Raw genomic sequence first — 23,633 nt, forward strand, 5'->3', positions numbered from 1 at the left:
TGACACTGTAAACAAACATTTTAGTACCTACATACCTCTATGGAAGAGGATAATGAACAAAAACATACTCAATTTTTAATTAAGGTTTTTGCAGGGTGGGGGGAATTGTTTCCTTTAAAAGAAAGGAACTAAAGCTCTAAAACAATGGCAAAGTTGAGCCTTAGGCATCTAAATAATTACCTTCAGTTTTCAAGGCTCAGTCCTCTGTCTATAAAGAAAACTGCTGTGTACTTATGGGAAAAAAAAAAAAAGCCAACAACTATAAAAAACACTTTGTAGACATTTAAGTTTAGGTCTTCCAGGAGAAATTTTTTTTAAGTTAAATGGAAGAACATTACATTTAATGCTTTCCATATAAAAAGCACAAGTACTGCATGACAAACCAGGTACTTTCCTCTACATTTCAGGAACCAAAGGTCACCCTGTTGGCTGCATCTGATAAACTCTAAAGCAATCCAGGAGTCTTGCTCCTTCTAGGAGTCCGGAAGCACCAGACAAACTGATTTGCTCCTTCCTGTTTCAGAAAATTAAAAATCTCACTTATACTCAGAGGAGTCTAAAAAGCTCCAACAAAAAGGCCTTGCAATGTACTTAACCAAAGCCAGAAGCCTGTCAAAAGCAAGTGCTAGTAGGACAAGACAGAAGGAATTAAAACCTTCTCTCGATTCCTGCTGAAGAAGCAACAAGCATGTGCTTGAACTTGTCAATGGGTGTTTTTGTAACGTTGGTGATGAATCTGCACGTTCCCTTCCACAAAATGTTGGGGTTTTCTATAGCAATTTATAGGCTTGTGAGAAGCTGTAGCAGCCAGGGAGCACAAAAAGATGTTGCTCATGGTGCAAGGACTATAAAAACTGATCTATGTAATCATTTCCACACATGGCCCAGGACTAATTGTACCCAAAAGGAAGGCTAACAGTGAACTCTGCTGTGCCATCCCTGAGAGGAGCACAACCTCACATTAAAACTTCTCAATATTTGCATGAAGACTTGATCTATAGCATCTGTCTTGCAATGCATTTGAGAAAATAGTTTTTCAGTGGTCCAATTGTGGCTCATCCTAGAGAAATGCAGGCTGACCAGTTAATCTTTATCTGTTTTTATCAGCTATATTTTTACTATAATCTTTGATAAAAGAATTATCACATAATTATAAGGGCCTCTGTCAAATACTCAAATTGTTCTTTTGCTAAACGTAGCATCTACCAGCCCAACTAACCTACAAATAAAAGTAGTTACTGTCTTGTAGAAATTTTAGTAAAAATATCTGTTATCCTACTGCCTTTCTCACATTAAATCCCACTGGACTCTTATGAGTCACAGCTACACATAGAACATTTCCACAGGTAGAGTTTGTGTGTTGTTATGAATTTCTCAAGACATGAAGGGACAGCCACTGAGCCACATTCAGCCACATTCCATATTTCACAGCTTCCTGAATATCTAAACAAAATTTTACATATAGAGTGCTACCTGTTAAATACAATGGGCAATATCCAGAAGGTTCAGATTTTGCTGAAAAAATGTGGAGGAACAAAGAACAAGAGGAAATACGAACATCACAGTTTCCTTATCTAATTTTACTACAGACTAGGGATTTGCGGAGTCAAAATTAAGTGATTTATTGAAAATGTGCATCATCACATCTCACTACTGCAAACCTTTCATAACCATCCTTACTGAATTACTTGTAGCCATAATTAATAATCTAAAAACCACCAACTTGAACTAACATCTACACCTGCCTTTTATTTTAAATGTCTCTTTTTAAAAGAGTGGAGAGGTATGGAGAGCTGGTTTAACAAGCACACTGAACCCATTGTTTATGGCCTCTATAAACATGGCTTAGTAAGAATTACTGACTTAATCAGAGAGAACTTATCTCCTGGTGAAAAGAGCACTTTAAATTTCAGAAATGGCACCTTTACTGTGAAAATCTCTTAACTTTTCAAACAAACTCCAGGGGGCCTTAAACACCAGGTCAGTAAATAAGCAGCAGTTAGTGCATCGGTCCTGCTCACAAGCAGCCAAACACTTGAAGTAATTGAAATGTTTTACACCAAAGTTTGCAAAAACACTAAGAAACTATATTCTAATGCAAGTAGGAAGGGATGTGCCTCTGTCTCACTCAGATCACAGGGCAGTAGTAATATTCATCAGTAATACTAACATGAGTTTATGCTAAATGTTATTTTATTATCCTTCTCTACAGTTAGCAGTTTTTGCATTTCCTACCATAAAAATGCTAAGTTAAACTTCTTTCAGATGAACAATTTTATTGCATAGTTCATGTAAAAAAACAAAAAACCCCAAAGCTACCACCTGCCTCCCCCCTCTAAAAAAATACATGATTGCTTAACTTTATGGCTAAATTGGTGCCAAAACATAAACCAAGTTGATCATGAGGTTTCATAACCAGATACAAATGTGATCAACATACTAAAAACTGTTATAATAGAAAAAAATAAAATAAAATGTACCTTCCACTAATTCTTTTGGAAAGGTGACACTCTTAACAAAAGCTGACATTTTCAGTAGCTAGCTTGTATGTTATACTGGAAATTACAATGAAAGTATGATTTCAAATAAGTCTAAAATAATCTGCTTAATGACTTGTCTCTAGTTAATAGTTTCCATTTATTTTCTTAAGAAAAACACCACAACACTGCAGACAACAATGTGTCAATCTGGCTGCCAGAAGCAGGAAAGGCAACGGATATAAAATTTTATTATTTCATGCCCCAACAGCAGCCAGAAGGACTTAATGAAATCACCCTTAGATTTACAACCTGAAATAGCTATTCAACAGACAAATCTGGTTAAGCTGGATGTGCCCCCTGACCTCCCAGGCCTTTGATCTGGGCACAGCAGGTGGGCTGAGCCCCCTCCTGTGCATCTCCCACTCTTCCGCCCATCTCCCAGCCCTGATGTGCAGCACCCTGATCCTGGACAGGTGAGTCCAGATTCTTATCACAAGCAGCTGCTGCCAACTGAGCGACAAATTCACTACCCCTGGTCTAACACTATGGTTCAACAGAGGAAAAACCTTCTACACTTACTGGCAAGTCTAGTTGGCCCTGCAATATTTGCCTGTCTTAAACTTCCCCCTCAATCATCCTCCCACACAGAGTCTCTTATTAAAACACAGTTATTGTTTTCATTTTTTCAATAGTTGGGTGAAAGACAATCCCATAAGTAATTTGTCATATTTTTAAATGCATTTTTATCAGTACTCCTGAAAACACATACAGCCATAATATTTATATTTGTGACTAAAATTACCTTTTGGTTTTTAAGAGCTGGATTTAAGTCTATACGTAACCCCTACATTTAAACCCTGTAAAAAAGACACATTTCAGTTATAGCTAGAAAAGGCAGTGACTTACTAAGCATAAATGGATGGAAAAAGCTAAAAACTACTACTCATTCCAATAATAAAATTACAGTTAACTACTGACAGTACTGCTGGAAGACGCCAGTGCTCAGTGAGGTCTCAGGGTGTGTTCAGCAGCACAGGGGAACCTCATGGCACTGGCAAGGCTAAGCCCAAGCTGATATCACCTGCTTCCCAACATTAATTCTGTGCACACTGATTCCTTCAGTCTGGATCACAAGCAGAGCATCCTCATGGCCACCTGAGCAAAACTAGGTACAAATGCCCAGAAGTGCTCCCCAGGTAGGTGCGTGGGGCTCGGCAGCCTGAGCAGGCAGCTCTCCCTTCATGCCAGGCAGAGACCATGGACATGAGGGGACATGAGAGGACATCACCTGCTGTGTCCAGCAGATGACAGACAGCAGGGATTGAATGAATCTTCTTTTCCTAACATGAACATAGTTACTCATAGCAGGTTAAAATAAACCAAAAAGTCTGCTCGTGTACATTGTCTGATCTGCACGTGTCTGTCCTTTATGCTTAGGAAAAATGTCAGAAAATCCTAACGAGTGCAGTGTGGTTTCACACAAAATCATTTGGATAATCTTGCAAGAATCAAAATTCTGAAGTACCAGAAAAAGCCCCTGAGTGACTGTAATATTAAAAAGGAGTTTAAGAAATAGTTCTCCACATTAACTTTATGAAGGGTGGTTTCGTGCCCTGAGCACGGCGTGTGAAGGTGGGCACCATTGTTCACTGAACGGCCGGACGCCTGGCAGGGAAGCTATGCTGGCAGCAGCTCTGTCTGACAGCTCCTCAGAGCTGTCCCCCCTGGTTAAACACAACCACATGTGCCCAAATTCCAGTAGGTACTCTGCTAGGTCAAGGGCATTCCTTTTCCATCAGCACCATCACACTAATAACCTTTGCTACAGAAGCAGTTGCTGAAACAATCGTTTACTATGAGAAAATGCAAGAGGCTGCAAGCCACTTTCACACCACTTGTAACACAAAGGTCAATTTAATATAATTTGAACACTAAAAAAGCATACAGTACCAGGCAGAAAATAAAATAAGATTATGAAAGAGATGTTTTCATTTCATAGAGTTTCGTTTCCCTATCTTGTTATTTATCAGTACTAAGTACTTATCTTCATCTAATATGAATTCAATTAGTTTCGTAAGCACGTTCCATTATTCATGTGATTGCTCCAGTCTTGCTTATCCAACAGCTTATAAACTTTTAGCCTCCTTTGAAGTCACTTTATGGATTGCTAAATGGAAATCTTATAAAGAATGACTAACTAGGTGATGATAGAAAAGCTGAAAAATAAGAGCACAAAACACAGCTCTATATTTTCTACCAAGATTTTCCCTCGTAAATCAGTTGGAGCCCTCTGACCTATAACAGGAGATTATCTTATCTCACTGGAGAACATTTCAGTCACAGCAAATTAGATTTAACAGTCAATGGATATGCTTGATATTTTAATCAGAAGAAAAATGTGTCATTTTCCATTAAAATAACTGCTCCTTCTACAGAGACCCTGTGTAACACTAACTTTAAGATACAAAATTGTTTGAAAAAAAATCTTTTGAGTTGAGAGGTTGTATCTTGTTTAAAGTCACTAACATTTCTGATGTACTTTTCCAAAGGTCCCATTCCAAGATAGGGACAGCAAAACTTCACAGAAACAAAACTAAAGCCAGAAAATTAACTTTTTTTCCTACATTCCAAATTCACCCTCCCCTTTGGAGCACAGCTTTCCCTGCACTTTTGGGCTTCCACCAACATTTACTCAACGATGACAAATTCTGGAGTTGGAGCTGCTGGAGCAGAACTGAGCCAATCTGTAGCTGCAATGGCTCCCACAGGGCTCTGCACTGGATAGAGAGTCCACCTGTCTTAGCTTGACTAGAAGACTGGGGAATTAATCCCTCATCCTAAAACTAGAACACATGGATTAACAAAACACTTTCAAAGATCTATTTGCTGAATTTTCAGCATTTAACGAAAAATCAATATCGGGTGATGACAGTAATTTTTACTTGCAGTTCATAAAATTATTTTATGATGGAAAAATGAATATATTATATGTTTGAAAATATAAAACTTCTAAGTAATGAGAAAAAATTGCTGTTGGTACTGAATTGTTATTTTAACAAATAAAACATAGAATTTTATACCTACATATGAAGAAAAGGACAAAAAGACTAAGCTTTCAGCCTTAAAACCAGGCAGAAGTAAACTAGTAATTGTCTAGCTCATTTGACAAAGCTCACCTTTCCTTTGCCCTAGGCAAATCAGGCAGTGCTTGCAACAAGCAGAGACAATAGCCCTGACTTTATCTTTCAGTGGAAAAAGCACCGTTAACTGGAAGCATCAATTTATCCTTGAGAGCAGAGGGAGGAGAGAAGACAGTTTGTTTTATTTATTTCATTAGGCACTTGGAATAACTGTACTTTGCCAAAGTGTGTCTGTGTTCCAGAATCTTGGGCTAGTCAAAAGCCATACTGGATATAGTACTAAACAGATTTTTTCACAAGTTACTAAAACGGATGAAAATTGGCTTCTCCAAGAACAACTCCTTTTTTTGAGTTCTTACAGATGGAGTTTGGAAGGCCTGCAGAGCCCTGCAAGCTGAAAACTGAGACAAAGGAGGAGGCAGTGGGTTTATGAAGCAGGGCAGCAGTGAGGCACCATGCAAAGCAACTCCAAGGTGGAATTTTTCATTTTTTTTCTGTACCATTGCCAGGCTAACCACGTAGCTCTTTGTGAGAAAAAATATTTCTGAAAGCTGACAAGTATCTGTGTGAAGGTATTATCCAATCCTCTACCAGGTCTCTTCCTTCTTTTTCAAATAGATAGATACCATAACAAGCATGCCAATGATTACCTGGTACAGGTATGAGCCAGGAAAGGTCTTGATCAGTATGAACAATTTATGCTAGACTTTTTCTTCCTAGATGTCACTTCAGTCCTGTCTATGCAGTATTCAAGTATAATGATCAGAAATCCCTCTAACATAAACACATGATGTGCAAACAAATGCACATGTTGACTTTTAAAATATTTGCTTATTCACTAGCACATTGTATTGCAAATCTGTAGTTTATTTATCAATATAATGGGCATTAAAAGTCATCTGTAGCCAGGATGGTACAGAGAAAAACGGGGGAAAAAAAAAGATTCTGCACATTCTATCTAGCTTCTCATGAAAAAAGTGACTTCTAAAATTAATTCACATTAACAGTAGAAAAAGGGAGGAGTTACACAGCATACCAGTTTAAGTTTTAACACAGACACAGAGGATCATTATTACATACATATGTCCTAGTGAAAGAATATGTTTTATCAATACTTACCCAGAGAAATGACACATTTTTATGACAATAAAAGAACAAATAATAGCCATTACTTTATGTGATGTAAAACTCAGGTTTGTAAATTGTTATGTGACCTAACCACCATGCCTAAATTTCCAAACACTGATATCTAAAACAGGGACACAAGTCAAACACCTTTCAAGAGCTTCTGCAGCTGCCACCAGTTCAACACTGGCTGCTCAGGGGAGAGCCCAGAGAGAGGAGATGCTCCCTGGGCAGGAACACCTCTTCCCACGTGGAGCAGACACACTGTGTAAAGCACCACAGTTAATAACTAGATTTTTCATAGGGATCTAAATTAGCAGCTTATGTTGTCCTCCAGACACTTTTGAGGAAAGTCATCAACTGTTTCACCAGTACTGGAAGCAGAAGCAAATGTGCTATTTCCACTTTTAGAGTCTTTAAAAAGTCACATGAGTTACTCTGAATTGTTTATATGTGAAGCTTTCTGTGAGGGCTGGTTTGCTGCCAGCTTTGTGTTAGCATGAACAGCGAGCTCCTTCTTTTCAGATCTTTTGAAAATTAAAAAAATTACAATCTGTCTGCAAAAGCCTAAAAGAGAATTGTAACTATCAACATTTTGGGTTAGTATCTACTGTCTTTGTGAATACTTAGTCAATAAACTAATTGAATCAAGCACCAGAATGGAGAAGATAACACATGAGCTCACCCCTGAGCTGCCCAAAGAGCACAAGGTACCAAATAATGCTCCCTTAAGATTCAACATTATCATGTATCCTTAACTTCAGTTCTCTCAGCACTCACAAATTAACAGAATTATTACAATTTTAAGCATATGAATTAATATATAATTGCTTACAGAATTTGGCTCTAAATCATAAAACTATATATAGTTTCAGAAATGGTGAGAGACTTACCTCCATCAAACTTAAATGTATTCCAATGAGGTAGGGCATTGGGGCACTGCAAAGGGGAAAAACAAACTAGCTTTACATTCTCATACCACTGGATTAACACTTATATAACTTATAAAATTAGCTGCAGAAAATACCAGGATACTGGATTAGATTTTGCTTAAAAAATCCCAAACATTATATAAATAAACCACATGTGAACAAAATTTTATTCCGTTTTTGAAAGACTTTCTTTGCTATGCAATATCCTTTCCTTACTGTAAGACTTTCATTTGTCTTGACATCAACATTTTTAAGTGACTTAAGACAGGTACATAAGGACAGCCATTAAATATATCTATAATACTGAGGTCTTAAAAAAAAATAAAAAATACCAAGACAAAACCACAAAACAAACATTACATTTTTCAAAAAATATCCACACTTTTTCTAAGATAATTCTTTAGAAAACGTGATCCTGTTGTAGTGTTAAGTGGTTAATTTAATGTATCTGTACCACCCCGTGGTACAAGTTTTAAATCCTTTGAATATGAGTCCAGACACATGTAAAATAATTTATTCTTAGAATCATAGAATCATAGAATCCTAGGGGTTGGAAGGGACCTCGAAAGATCATCTAGTCCAACCCCCCTGCCAGAGCAGGGTCACCTAGAGTACATCACACAGGAAGGTGTCCAGGTGGGTTTTGAATGTCTCCAGTGAAGAAGACTCCACAGCCTCTCTGGGCAGCCTGTCCCAGGGCTCTGTCACTCTCACAGTAAAAAAATTTTTCCTGATATTCACCTTAAATCTCCTATAAGTCTTGAAGTGTTTACATGCGTAAAAGAAAAACAGAAAAATTACTTTTGAAGATTCTGATTAAGTCCAGGCAGTGGTACCTGCTGATACCATTACTGCTTCAGCTCAAGCCCTGGTCACAAGCCCGGGCTGTGCCTGCAGCCTCCAGCAGGTGCCACCACACAGAGCGCGGGTATGGAAGAGGAAGACTGATCTTTTCTGTCTGCTCCACCATGATGTTAGTAAACACCAACGTGGACTACATGACACAAGAATACTACTGAATGGAAGTCATATCTTTGTGTATATAGTATTTCTAATATTAAGCTTATTACAGGACTCCCACTCAACTAATCAGGGAAAGCTTCTATTTGCACTGCTTATTAGAGCACATCAAAGAGGATGCCAAAGCTGCTAATTGCAAATATGGCAGATAGTGCCTGTTAAATGGAAAGCACACAGACAGACACAACTTTTAAAATAGAGCCTCATTTCATTTTGGATACAGAAGCTCAAAGAACTAATTTTCAATTTCAGATGAAAAAAATCAGAGAAATGTCACTGTACTGCCTTGGATTAAAATATCTCCCATATTGCTTTGATAAACTGGTGCCTACTGCTCAGTAAGAGAAGTGTCGTGCTGAAAAAATGCTGCAAGACACCAGACCAGCAAAAATCACACTAATTTTCATTTCCATGAGAAATACCTTAATAAATAAATAAATTACTGATTAATACTTATCATGTTTATTAATATACCAACTAAAACCGCTACTGTGTTGGATGCTGTATTAAGAGATGGAAATATCCTCTGTGTTAGACATTCTACATGAAAACATTGTGGGTTTTTTTTTTTTCCTTTTTGAAGAAATTAAATATACAGACCTTAAAAAAACCTTACGAGTTCATTGGCAGAATAGTCAAGTGGTGTGTATCACACTGCACTGCAACACACAGAACTGCCCAGGCTGGCAGGAATGCTCCTGCCCAAGCTACACTCAACACTGCACCTTATCACAGGTAGCCCAGAGGGAACGGTAAATTGGAAACTTGGTACAAACCCTGAAGGATCTTCTTCCTTGGGAATTCCACAGATGAAACTAGAACATATATCCAGGTTCTTGGATAGACATCTTTACCTACACACTTATTGCATATGGATTGCTGCTCAACTGAGGAGTATTTTTGTTTGTCATTTTGCATGTTTTATTTGCAACAAATGCTATCTCTTTCACCCACATCTCTTCCTTTCCAATGGCCACATTCCAGGAGCAAGAAAATACCCAGTAATTTTATATTTGAAGTATAAACCATTGGTTTAGCTGCCAGCTGCACAAATGCTCAACTTCCCTGTGTGCCTGGCTATGCTGCTCAAGGCTCCTCCAGTATGCACTGAGATGAATGTGTTTCTAATTAAGTAGTTTCAGGAACACGACAGCTTCAATCTCAAAAATACAAAGTCTGAACCTCGGCAGGAAGTCTTAAGACTGCAAATGTCTCATCTAGTGGAACCTTGGCTAACGTAATGAAAGGAAGCAGAAAGAGTGCAGTATTCCAGAAAACCAGCCATTTATTAACATGTCCAAAAGTGGAGCCTGTCACCAAGGACAGGAAAATCTGAACCTGTAAAAGTTAATTAACTGTATCATGTCCATCTTTTAATCCTCCAGTTTATCAACAAAAGAATAATAAGAATGCCTAAACCCTTAAAACCCAGCACCCCCAGCAAAACTGTAAGGAATTACAGCAAAGATGTGGCCTAAGAGATATGGATAAGCTTAGGATGAAATTAATTATCTTTTCATTTTCTAGTAAAAGACATTACTTGTAAAGGCAAGACAGAATGTAAAACTAGTGGAGGGATTGCATAAAGGCTACAGGAACCTGATTTTTAGCAGTGTTTTGAAAGCTGTTTTTTCTTTAAACTTGTATTACTAAACATGCAAGGACTCAGGTTGGTGCTGACAGGGTTGTGCAGTGCATACAGCTGGACAGGAGAAAGCAGAGGAACAATTTGATACTACAGAACTGCAAAGAGGGGGTTTAGCATATCACCTGATAGGTCAGGTTTTGCTGATCAATATGAAAAAGGAAACTCTGAAGCAGTAATTTGTTCAACTGCAATGTGCTAGTTTTGCAAGTATTTGTGTTAGCTGACAGAGAACACCAAGTAGAAATGGATTAGATCTGAATTCCCCAAATTATGGAAATATATGCAAAGAAATTAACTCAGTTTTATCCACAAAAACCATTGCTTGTAACTACTGAAAGATACCAAGGATAAGTGACTAATGGGAGCATCTACAAACACTCCAGCAGAGAAGCAAGGGAAACAAATGCAAGTTTTGTGTGAAAAGTGACAGGCCTGGCGAAAAGGACATTTGGGTGTATTCAAGAAACACTTGTTTTTGAAGGTGCATTTGTGTAAAATTTGTTTATTCAAAATTGCTTTAAAATAATTATTACCATTCATCACCAAATGCCAACCTTAAAGTGTTTTCTCCATGGATAACAAAAATCAAATTATCTGAATATTTTATAAACATTCATTTTCTTTGTCAGAACTGACATTGTTCAATGACACATGAACAGCAGAGCAAAAATATTTTAAGGATAATTCACCATGATTCACCAAAAGTTTAATTTAGCAAACATTAGAAACAAACTGAATAAAATAAATTTCTGGTAAAAAGCATAAAATTTTCCAATAAAATCTACCAGAGAGTTTATATTCTTCTATCACCGTTCATCAATCTGACTGAAAAGGAAACACACCCAAAGCCAATGATGAAGGCTCATGTCAGACTTCATAAATTGCTTTTATCACCATTTTTCTTTATCATGTGTTAGTCATGTGTCATTACTTAAATTCCCACCCCCAATGTGCCTCTTCTTCCCCATTCCAAGCACACCATCTTAGTTCTTCCTAAGTGCTATTCAGGCCCTGACACATGAAATACTCAATCAGTTTTTAATATTTTATCAGGCTAGATGTGTATTTCCAGACTTTCAAGTGAACTTCAGTGAGACACATTGCTTGTATAAACAGGAGGAACACTCCACACACCCTTCAATCCTTCTGGGACACAGTTCATATTAAAGAATGCCCTTCAGACCAGTCTTTACCTACTGCTTGACACTTATCTGTCCTGGGACTTCTCAGGACCACAACCCTTAATTACCCAGAGTTGTCTGATGGCAGCTAATAGCCATTCAGCGCAAAATCAAGAAGTATCAGTTTCTACCATGCATATGCCTAAGTCTTTTGGAACAAAGAGAAAGGTTATTACTCCTGTGCTACACTGGTTCCCAATGCAATCAGCATTATTTATAATCAAATGAGTTATATAGGTAAATATCAAATCATTAAAGTAGCAATGCATAAGCATGAATATGGATATTGTGGACTTAATGGCTACATATTGCCCATTAATTACAGTTGCATTTTTACAATTTCTTTAATTCGTTTCCTTAGGCTAACTAGAGACCTCTTAATTATGCTCCCAAGAGGTGGGCAACTACTAATTGGAAGAGAAGCAGGTGAAATAGAGGGACATTTCCTCTTAAGTGAAAAAAATCCACTCCTAAAAAATACTGCAATTCACCAGAAAAAGAAATGTAAAACCCAGGGATCTCAAAAAGGTTCATAGTTTACAGCTACATGGGGATTTGAATAATTTTTCTTCATTGTTCCAGGAAAATTGATTAATCACATTTACTAATTTCATGTCTTGCTAAAATACTGACTTAACGTGTCACTCTTTCACATCAGTTGTACTCCACTCTCTAAGGTAGTCTCCTAATTTCTCTTCAGATTACTCACTGAAATGTAACATAATTAAATCCAAAATTTATTTCAGTAATTGATGCAAATTAGAAACTTGACTGCATAAATTGGAATGATGTAGAAAACATACAGCTAAGAAACCAGAAGAGCAACTACAAGAGCTTTTAGTGAGTACACAGATGTACTGGGCTAAATCAAAATGCCTACCAAGAGGCTCCTGAGGAAGGAATCATTGTTTCCCGAGCAGCAGGAGAACTTGCCCTCCAGTTACCCCCTCCACCTACTTAAAGGAGCATATTGAACTATATGCAGATTATAAAACAGGAGAAAGGGAGTTAAAAAAACTCCCAGAGAAAGAGAAAACTCCACCAATAGAAACATTTGTTCAGCAGCTGTGCCAGGGGCTCTGAGAAGGTGGCTCTCAGAATGTATTAACGCTGGCTGCTAAGCGTTCCATCTAATAGAAAAGACTGTTTTAATCACCCTAGAAAATATACTGTTGCTTCTGGTAAAATCCCACAGAATAACCTGAGTGACAATGCTCCAGGACTTGGAGTTCATACTCAGCTGTGTTACCAGGTCAGCAAAGACAGGCTTTTCTTACAGGCTCATTTTAAACACAGAAACTGCGAGCAAAATGGGAGAAAACAGACACAGTGGGAGTGTTTTTATGTCATATATTAAAAAAAAATAAAAAATAAAAAAATGGGATGGAACTAGTGAGGAAAACTAATAGACTGTTACTTTCACATCAATAAAAGTTTACATTCCCAACAACAAAATAGACAAGATCTGACCAAATTTAAGTAGTTGTATGTGCTTGGCTACTGAAGCTTGGTGGCAGTATCTCATTAACCTGGACTTTTGGCACCTGCTGGCATGGACTTTTTAAAAGCAAAACAAAAAAAACAACCAGCAGTGCTTTGCATGTTTCCTCTTGTTCTGTATTCAAAGAAACAAGCAATTGTGCATTAAGGTGTGAAATCTAGTGATAGGATTCCCACTAATTTCTAGTCTCCTACACCCAAAATCTTCCCCTGAGCTGAAAATATATCAAATGGTACCTAATGAAAAAATAAAAGATAGCACTCCTTCCCTCCTTCCCTAGCTTCACCTCCCCCCCTCACCCTCAGTCTCAATGACTGAAGTAATTCCAGACCCATGTACATGGTGCTTCACCACTGCTACTGGCTCAGCACCCCTAGTACAAAGAGAAAGTGTATCAAGAACAAACATTTGAAGATTCAGGTTTTGGCATTTCCAGTTCTGTGGTTGGGTACATGAATGAGGGATGCAGGTAAACATAAAGTTTTAAAAAATCCTTTCTAGAGGGAAATGGGAAGAAAATTACCCCCCTTACACATTACAAGTTAAAAAAACTAGCAAACAACAAATTGAAAAAATGAGAAACCATGGAGGTTTGAATGTTTTTGGTGTAAAATGTCAATAAAGGACAAAATGCTACAGAAGATACTTATTACTATAATGCTATAGAAGACAGGTGTTCTACCTGTTTGGTCGCTGCAAAGAGAGCTATTCTACCTTTTTGTAGCTCTGGAAAGATCCAATAGTGTCCCCCTTCCCTTCCCAGGAGACAACACATTTCAAACTTCACAACCATGGAGCTGTCAGTCTGACAGTTGGGACTTTCCAAGTTCCCTCTATCCTAAAAGCTTCCATTGCAACTGGTATGATTAAAAGCAACTAATCACAGGTGGAATACACTTTTGAAAAAAGTTTTGAAAAAAGTCTATGTGATTTTCAAAAGAGCAGGAGAAGATTCAAAAGCATCATACAGCACAGTCAGTAAATGGACAGTCAAGTCAATGAACATATTTTGATTCAAAAGAACTACAGAATTCTAATTGCTTTAAATTTGGTTTCCATTTCAGCTCTGGAAAATTCTTATGTCACCTTTGTAAAAGAGATAACCAGGCAATAATTAATATTAAATTAAACCTTTTTATTTTAAACAATCTCAGGTCATTTCCCTTAAGAGGCAGACAGCAGTAAGCAATAATGTCACATTAAAGCAGACAGCACAGAGCTGATTTCTCAGTCCTCCGAGGCAAAAATGACATCTCTAAGTTCACATGGTTACAAAATAGATGGACTCTATTTTGAGAAATATATTTATGGCACATAAATTGTTGCTAAATTGATTCATTCAAACAACTGCAGCGTGTAGCTACCTCTCCAATAAAAGTTCCTTTCTGGCTACGGTAATCAGTTGTATTTGTAAGCATGCAATTACAATCTGCCTAATAATTACACAATTTAAAATCATACTTTTCACGCTCTAGCTGCCTCATTCACGCTATGGACAGGGTGTTATGCCATGAAAGAATTCATTCAGTAGAGCCCAATGACTTGTGTCTTTCTTTCCTTGGGTACACTGCCCGAGTGTTTGCTTTTTGCACACTTCTGCTCCCAACTGCGGCCTCTGGACTTAGCCCCTTTTAACATGTCTTTGTCAGAAAGTCGATGAATACCTAATCTTCTAACCCAGTGTAAAAGCCTCTTGTGGCCCACAGCCTTGTCCTGAAAACTCCTAGCAGCATGTACCTGAAGAAAAAGCTGGCAGCAGCAGCCTTCATGTGTTAATTACACACCGAAGCCCATTATGCAGAGAAAGGGCACCTGCTGGCAGTGCAAATGATGAGAATCTGCCCTTCCTGTGCAGTGAGTAAATTGAAGGTTCATTTCTACAGCAGATAACAGTTTTCAGACTCTGTTCTGTGTATCCTCGACAGAGGCACATACTTAACATTTAAATTCTCTGCAGAGGAACAAGCTTCCTTTAAATCTACATGTTTCAGTCTCTAGCACTTCACTTAAAAATGCTAGTTACTCCAGTTGGTTCCTTCATCTTGCTTAAATACAGAGAAATAGTCACACAGAGACTATCACTATTAAAACCCAGCCAATCTCCACACCAAAAGCCTCACTCACAATATGAGACCATACAACACAATAAGTTTGTCTTTCCTGAGAGAGACTTTTTAAAATCCAAGGGGGCAGAGAGGAGGCTTGTGAATGTTTTCAAATAATTTCAAACCATGAGGTTGCCCATGGGTTGTGCCAAAATTTGTCATATCATGATAATGAATAAGTTTTTGAAAGGTTTATATACAATCCCCTAAATAAGGTAAGTATCAGGTTCTAAACACGTGCTGATAATACAAGTTCGCTGCAGGATAACAAATAGCTTTCCTCCACTCCCAGGGGAAGTTCAGGAAAGCAGAAAAATCAGAGTATCTACTTCCCAGTATCCTCTACTGTTGCAGTCTTAATTCAGGTTTTAACATTTAACACAGATATGCTGAAAACAGATTTTAAATACACTCAAAGTTACAGCATTCCATGGTAACCACTCAGAGCATTTCAACAAACTGATAGATGATTATATCTTGCCATGAAATTTTATTTTATTTTTTACTTACTAGGTTGGTTGCTTCCTTAATATGCCTAAATATATTTTTAGAGTGACAGTTGCATCGTAAGAGGACTTCAGACTTACTAGACAGAAATGTGAATATCAGTGATATAAATACATATCTATAATATATGCACACATATATATAGCCTTACCAGCAGTAGTCCAATAGATGTGGGGGCAGGACAGGAATGTAAACATGCTGCCAGAACATCGGGTAGAGCATAGCTGCAGACCCATGAATGCAGGCAGTTAACTGAAAAACACATATTAAAACGGGGTCATAAATAAGACAAAAAGCAAGCTTAAAGAGGCAAGGTCAGAAGAAGAAAGTGAAGAATCAATTCTGCTTTTATATCAGTGTGCTTTATTAGAAAATATAGAGTGTACTTGTTAAAAAAAAAAAGGTATTGGTAGGTGAAGCATGACTGGTTTATGGTGGTTGTCATTTGACTGACATTGTAAACAGCTGAGAACATGATTCATACAAGTGAAAACTAAAAAGAACACTCAGTGATCTATAAAGCAACAGAAACATAGACATGGAAACACAAAGGGAGCTAAAATGGAAATACAAAGGGAACTAAAACATAGTAAAGGCAAATCCCCCAGTCCTGGTAATTACCATTCAAAAAATATCATAAAACTGCATTGAGATTATAACACAAACTGAAAAAATACCTGAGCTCAGGAAGATTCATGTAAGTGACATATATTTCTCAAGAATATATTGTACTAGACTTGGCAATTAAATTTTTATTATTTAAAAGGGATTTTTATCTAATTGACCTCCACTAAATTGCTTGACCCATTGCATTTCTCAAGTGTTATTTTTTAAAGCTCATTCAGAATAGTTCTGCTGCTGGCAGAAAAAGATCCCCAATAGGAAACACAAGTGCCAGTCAAGCTGTGGGGAGAATCCTCCCAGAGCTTTGGAGGAAATTACTTCTATCAACCACCTTTCAAATGATAATTAGTAATTTGGAAAAGAACATAAGCAGGATATTTGTCATGTTCACTAAGGATATTAAAAAGGAGAAGGTGGCAATCCTCAATAAGGACATCTCAGCAAAAGGTACAGTCACAATACTGCAAGAAGAGGATATGAACATGCACACACTTGGGAAAATGGAAAATAAATAAATAAATCAGAACACTCAGAGAAATCAACACATACAAGGAAAAGTCTCAGAGGTGACAGGCAATCACATCCACCCTGACAGTGTTTTGCAGTTCAAAGTGTCTTCTAACCTCAAGGATGACCAGCATTACTACAATAGGTGTCACTTGTGAGACATGTTTTGAAAATAAGACTCCACAAAAGCCTACCAGTTATTTGAAAGTACCATGAACTCAAGTCTAATGCTTGTCTGGACAACAGGAAGGGGGAGAATACTGCTTACCACCACCGGACAGACTCATTCTAAAGGACTGAGGTCCTTGTTGTGGCCTGAAGTTGTGTGAGATGAAACTCAGCAAAGACAAATAATTACATTAAGCCAGTTAGATGTGGTGTAATCTTAAAAACAAAACAAAACCAAAACAACAACAAAAAACCCCAACAAAACAAAACAACAGTAGATGAACCTTATTATTATTCATTTCCATTAAGACAGACTTCTGAATTTTATACATCTTCATAGGGAGCCCACAACTGGTAAAGAAAATGGTCTAGATGACCTAACACAGTCTCTAAAGGCTCCAGGACAGGGAAAAATCAGCTACAACTCCAGATGTAGTTTGACTTATGTTCAATGACAAAGCATTTCTGTAATTCCAGGGCAGTTTCTCTAAGTAGCAGAACCTGTTTTTTCTGATTAAAATGTAAGTCAATAGGCAAGAAGACTGAAGATAGGCACGTATTTTATGTGTTATTATTCAGCATTTTGAGACAATAAATAAACAAATAATGTCCTGCTTATCTTGTAAGGGACACACATTATTTTCTATATTCCATCAAGTTCCCCATCTCCAGGCTGAGTGAAGAGCTCTAATCTACTCTGCTTTCCCTAATTGAGAGATTATTTTCTATATTTGCTTGTTCTTGTTACCTTTCTCTGTACTTTTTACTGTTCTACTGTATCATTTTTTATTTGGAGTAGATAAGAACTCATGCAATATTCACAATATGGGCAAGTAATGAACATATCTAGTGATTTTATGCCCTCTTTTTTGTTCTCTACTCCTGTCATAAAATTTTCTTGGCTTCCAAGTTCCTTCAACTGAGTAATAAGCCAGCATTTTCATAGATCAATCTCTCTCCCTTTTTAATTAAAAAAAAATCCAGTATCTCTTTCTGAGTGGTAATAATTACTTGTTATTCAGACCATGATTGCTTACATGGTTAGAAGCTTTTTCTCACATAAGCATTATTTTAAATTTATCCATGCTATGCAACAAAATGACTGACACAAAATTTTCTCTCCTTTTTAAAAATTGTTTTCCATTAGGACATTGAACAGGTTCCAGAACACAGAGCACTGCTGGACTGCTTAGCAACTTCCAAGATCAGGAAAATTAATAACCTTTCGCAGCCTTTCTCCTCTCAACCTTTTAGCCATTTGTTTACCCTCAAGACAATCAAACTCTCCTATGCCACAAAAAGCTCAAAAGTATCTCAGTGCTGGTAACATGTTTCCAAAGTGAGAATATGCAAGAAATAAAACTAGATTTGAACAACTGTCTTAAGGAAATAGCATCTTTGCAAGCAGACAGCAAATATCTGAACAAGTACCTATTCAGTCTCTCTCAATAAGAAAGCTCTTCATTAGCAGGTGAACAATATTTTATCATCCATATAGGATGGAAATATTAGTATGTTAGCATACTAATAAAAGTGAAAGTTAGAAGCTTGAATTTGTTCTATATTTATGAGTGACAAAACACTAAGATCCATCCCTGTCCCATTATATTTCAACTTATCATTATATTATTCCTACTGCAGAAGATGTTCCTCTCTCACAGATTAAACAAAGGGCATAGCTTGGTTCCAAAACACACAGCAGCAAAAAGGACATGCTTTCTCACTGTAGTTTTTCCTCTGTATTCCTAAACCCTTTATGTTTTCTGTTCCAACTTTCCAAATCCAAAAGAAGTCTGGAAAAAATGCTGTTTTAAAAATTTAATTCCTACTTCAAAACTGCTTCTATGAGGATCAAATAGATTATTTTCTGGCATTATTAGATAACATGGTTGCCACTGTAGAGGAGTGAACTTAGTAATCCAAGGAGGCCCCTTTCAAGCCCTCTTCCTGTTGGTTTTAAAACTCAGCAAGAAAAGATTAAACAGAGATAATGCTCAACACTGCAGATATCTGAGCAGCACCTGTCACTTATTTTTGAGATGTACTCCCACCTTCCTATCTGGCCTGAATTCAAACAATGTACTACCATGGGTGAGCACCAGTACTGTCCTTCAACTCTGCCAAGATAAGGGCTCGTAAAAAAGAAATAGCATATTTGCTGGAGACCTCACCTGATTAGTGATTGCCACACCAAAAACAAGCTCTTAATAATAAGGCAGCCTGAGAAATGCTCAACTGTCAAAACTATAGGAATCCAGCATTTTGAAATAAGATTAGTTCCACCACCTCAGCTTCCTGCAGCTGTTGCTAGAGAACGTAACAAGATAGCTATGGAAGAAAGACACCAATTCACTAATTCACTTTGCATAGTTTTATACTTAATACTCTAAAAGCCTTATTTGAAAAAATTAAATTGATGGGCTTTTGTCACACACATAAAAGTCGTAAACTGATGTTGAATTACAACAGGCCACATCCAGTGCATTTTACTCTCTCTCTCCATCCACCCACACTGCACACTTTTGCAGTACATGGCTACAAATGTGCAATATATACTGGAAAAAATGAGCACCTTTTGTGAGTTTGTATGATTATTCTTCTGCATTACTCAGGGCTAAAGAAAAAGTAGAAAGCATACGACTGACCTACATAAGAATTAAGGAGTGGAAGCAGGGCTGTTGCAGAGGCTGTGTCTGAAGGCCAAGACCTATCCCAGCAGGTTCTGAGGACAGCAACAGAGCTCTTGGGAAGGAAGAGCTTGTACATCTAAAACAGTGGTAAGGCTGCTGTGGAACTAAGTATGTTGCATCAGAAGGACATTTGATGAATGGTACCAATCATATGTTATCTTTTCCTGAGGACACCATTTCCTCATCCTCAGAGCCCTGAGGCCTGTCAGAAGCCAAGCAGAGAAGCAGTTCTGTATGTCAGAGCTGTCGGTGACACAGCAAGCTCTCAGCTCCCAGGAACAAAAGTAACCATGTCAAAATTCTGGTTTTTGCTTTGTGTTAACACTCAAAAAATAACAGAAAAATTATGTAAAGAAACTCAACTCAGCATGATGGAACCAAACAGAAACATCTCAGGAATTCACAAGTTTAAGTCTTTTAAGAGTCATCAACTTCATAAAAGCCACCTTTTTATCACGAGAGACAACCTGCTGATGCCCTTATCACAAACAGTTAACACACCTTGTGGGTGCAGGGCTGCATGAGCAGGTCATGATGGAAGAGAGAACACAGTGGAAGAAAAGCTCTTCTGCTTCAGTTTTGCAACAGCATGCTCCCACCAGCAGGTGGTCTTTTGCCAAGCACAGTTTTTTATGCCTTTTGGTTTATCTCTGGCTTTTCATGAGTAATTAGACCATAGAATACGTTAAGAAATTTCACATGAATAATTGCCTCAACATTTTTAGTAACTGAGTTTCCTTTTGTAGGAAAAAAAGGGAAAAAGTCCAAAAAAAAACACAACACAACAATAATTCTTTGATAGTACACATGGTTTACAGCTAATAAACACAGCCTCATTCAGTTACCTCTAAATCTTATTCAATTATATTAGGAATATGTCAAATCAAAATTTGGTATGCTGTATTATAGCACAGAATTCATTCCACCAGAAAAACTTTCTATCCAGGACTGGTTAATTTTCTCTTACTTACCTGATACTAAATCCAAACCTTAAGTATTAAGTGTGCTATGTCTCTCAAAGTTAAAAGAAACTAACTGCAAATTAGTCCCTTTCACTTTTTTTTTTTTTTGTTAAAAACCTAAAAAGTAAAAGCAAAGAAACCAATCCCCCTCACCACCCTCACACTACTCTGAGAATTCTCAGTTTGGTTCGTTTCCAGTTACAAGGTCTTGGCTTCCGCTGAGCACAGTTTGAAATAAAATAATGCAGCTTGTTCCTACTGCTGGAACATGCAGAGCAGAGTGTGCAGGCAAGGAATCACTGGCTCTGGCCCAACTCTTCAAACCTGTCTTACACTGTCACTCCAATCTTGGAGCAGTTTATATATAAAGTTGTAAGATAAGAACACACAGTATGAATACCCCTCCCTACTGAAAAACCAGACATGCTTTTATCTTGGACAGAGGCAAAAGGAAGGGAAATAGCAGATAGAGAGGAAAGAAAACAAAACCCTACTTGTGAAATGGCTCATTAAGGAAGGCAAAGTGACAGGTAAGTAATTCTTCTTCCCAGGCTCTGTCACAAAGGGAGAAATTAGACCAACCAACCACACAAACTTTGAAATGCTTTGGGTAGCCATTCTGCTCTTTCCTCCTCTCTGATAATTTACCATTCTTTTCATTCTTTAGGTCCCTGAAACAAACACCTCTTTTTTGTTTTAGTCAATTACCAGGCCTGCATGTATTTTTGCTTATTTTAGTAAGGAGGACATAAAATACTTGGCATATATAAAAGATTTTACAAGTTTTCTATGGTATTAAACTTTAAAATACTTATATTCTTTTGGTCAAATGTGGGATTAATTGTAAACACTGAATAATTATTAATACATCCCAGAGATTATTCTAACTCTCCTAGTTTCACTTACCTTTCAAAATGATATTGTAATAGTTATTCTGAGATTAAGTATGAAATCCTATTTTCATTTTTCTGCCCTGTATCAACAGACCATTCTTACATGAGTTTATATACAGAATTTAAGCCTTCCATACTATTTACAATTCCATGAAGCAGTTTTAATATCAAATACAAAGTAGGTCATGATCACACAGTAAGAGACTAGTTAATACTATAAAAAATGGAAATGGAAGCTTGTATTGTAGAAAGAACACTCAAGTACTTAGTCTATAGCACTAGAAGGCAAGATTAGTTAAATCATCGCATGCTTGCCATTCATAAAGGAAAGCAAATCAATACCCTTTTACAGAGCAAACAGAATGAAAACTTTGGTAAAGAAAATCATAGTCTTATTGACTGATAAACCTTGAAGTGCACAACACAAAACTCTGAAATAAATCAAGCTCTATGTTTGTTTTGATGTCCAGCCATTTTTAGAAGAGAGTAATCTAGAGGATTCCATAGCTTTCATCTCACAGACCCTTGATGGACCCTAAGTAGCATTAAGGCTACACCTTATCAAACAAAACTGCAAAAATGTGGAGTGTCACTGCATTTTAGCCCACTCCTTTGGTTCATCTAGAGAAGGTCACTGGAACATCCATTTGACAGTAGCATTTATCTATTTTTTCCCTATCAAGTAAATCATGAAAAAGGGACTTCACTGCAGCAGACATTTATGATACATTTATGTAGCAAACCACACCAAGAATTCCTGGATCCAAAAAACCCTTTTTCACTTAAACATTAGAGGCCAACAGAAGCTCAGTAAAATCATCCCACTGAACCACAGAACTGAGTTGAGGTTGTATAGCTGAGGGTTGGAAGGGGGGCCTGGAGACCATTAGATCATTTCCTATATGTGACTGCCATTTTCTAAGTCCTGTGAATAGCAGAAATCCTGCGTTGTACTTACAGTGCTCAGCTTACTGCAGCAAATGAGGATGCGGCGCTCGTACAGCATACTGGCGTAGAGGTGCAGCATGTTGTTGACATCAACTGCCACAAAATACTCTGTCAGATTTCTCTGGGAAGAGAGAAAATAATTGGTGATTCATGGCATTACAAAAACAAGCATCCTTAACAAAAAAAATAACCATATTTAATCTTCCTATTATGCTACAACCAGTACATGGCTTAACAAAAGGAAGCAGGATGTCATCTTATGTGAGGGGACTTTTTAATTGCAGTATCTTTCACTTAACTTCTTGAGAGCCAGGTCTTGGAATAACAAAATTGATGATGTTTCATATACAGCTTCTTAAATACGAGATACTTCTCTGAGAAAAAAAAAAAATAATTCTGTCACTTCTATGGAAACTTCAAAGTTGCCTGAGAAAGGACCAAAAAACATCCTACAAGCTCAGATAAAAGCAGGTTTTTTAGTGGACAATTTGAATATAACAAGTTCAAGTGTAAGCTCAGTGTGTGCTAGAACAATTCTGATAAGTAGAAACACACATGGGCATTTACCACACCCAAGTTGCCTGAACTCCTCACTTTATTCACTCAGGCAAACGTTTGCCCCTGATGGAACCCAGAGAGCAGCCCCATGGGGGCTGGGGAAACTGAGGAAGGGCACAGAGAAATCTCTCTGAAAATTTCACTGGATGCCCAGTCAGAGGCATGATTCAAACATCCAGCTTTACTTGAGTGATCAGTATGCTTATATAGTATAAAGAAAATTAATTGCAGTACAATATTTAAGCAAAACACAGTAACAATCTGAATTTAAAGAAAGAGAGGCCATGACACAAGCCAGTAACGCTGCCGAAACTGTATATAAACACTTCCTAGACAGCACAGGCTTCTTGCTGGCTTTTGCTGCTCAGAATATTAAAAGTACCTATGTAAAAATTATTGTAAATAACTGAAATTCAAAACAGAAAACAGAGCAAGCTGCACAAGAGGCTATGGGCATTTCATCCCCCACACCAACCCATCAGCCAGCACCATTATCCATCCACCATTACCCCTGTAAGTGTCCTGTGCACATGCTGTCATGGCATGAATCATGCATCTTTACTAAATAATTAAGATATTAAGATGTCTTCTAATAAACAGCAGAATGTGAGCATAAGATTTTTACTATCAAAATTAGAAAGCCA

General features: G+C 37.4%; 1 protein-coding gene across 8 annotated transcripts in view; it reads right to left on the reverse strand.

Annotated features, from left to right (window-relative positions):
- The window catches only part of DENND1A (DENN domain containing 1A), a 194,478-nt gene that overhangs the window by 86,823 nt on the left and 84,022 nt on the right, over positions 1-23,633 (reverse strand). For all 8 annotated transcript variants that reach the window (XM_051636998.1, XM_051636990.1, XM_051636994.1 and 5 more), the window contains exons 9-11: positions 22,442-22,552; positions 15,791-15,891; positions 7,639-7,684 (exon numbers count right to left, since the gene is read on the reverse strand). In XM_051636998.1, the coding sequence (XP_051492958.1) occupies positions 7,639-7,684; positions 15,791-15,891; positions 22,442-22,552 (258 nt within the window). The remainder of the gene's footprint in view (positions 1-7,638; positions 7,685-15,790; positions 15,892-22,441; positions 22,553-23,633) is intronic.

This window comes from Apus apus, chromosome 19 (assembly GCF_020740795.1).
Source record: "Apus apus isolate bApuApu2 chromosome 19, bApuApu2.pri.cur, whole genome shotgun sequence".
NCBI classification, from domain to species: domain Eukaryota; kingdom Metazoa; phylum Chordata; class Aves; order Apodiformes; family Apodidae; genus Apus; species Apus apus.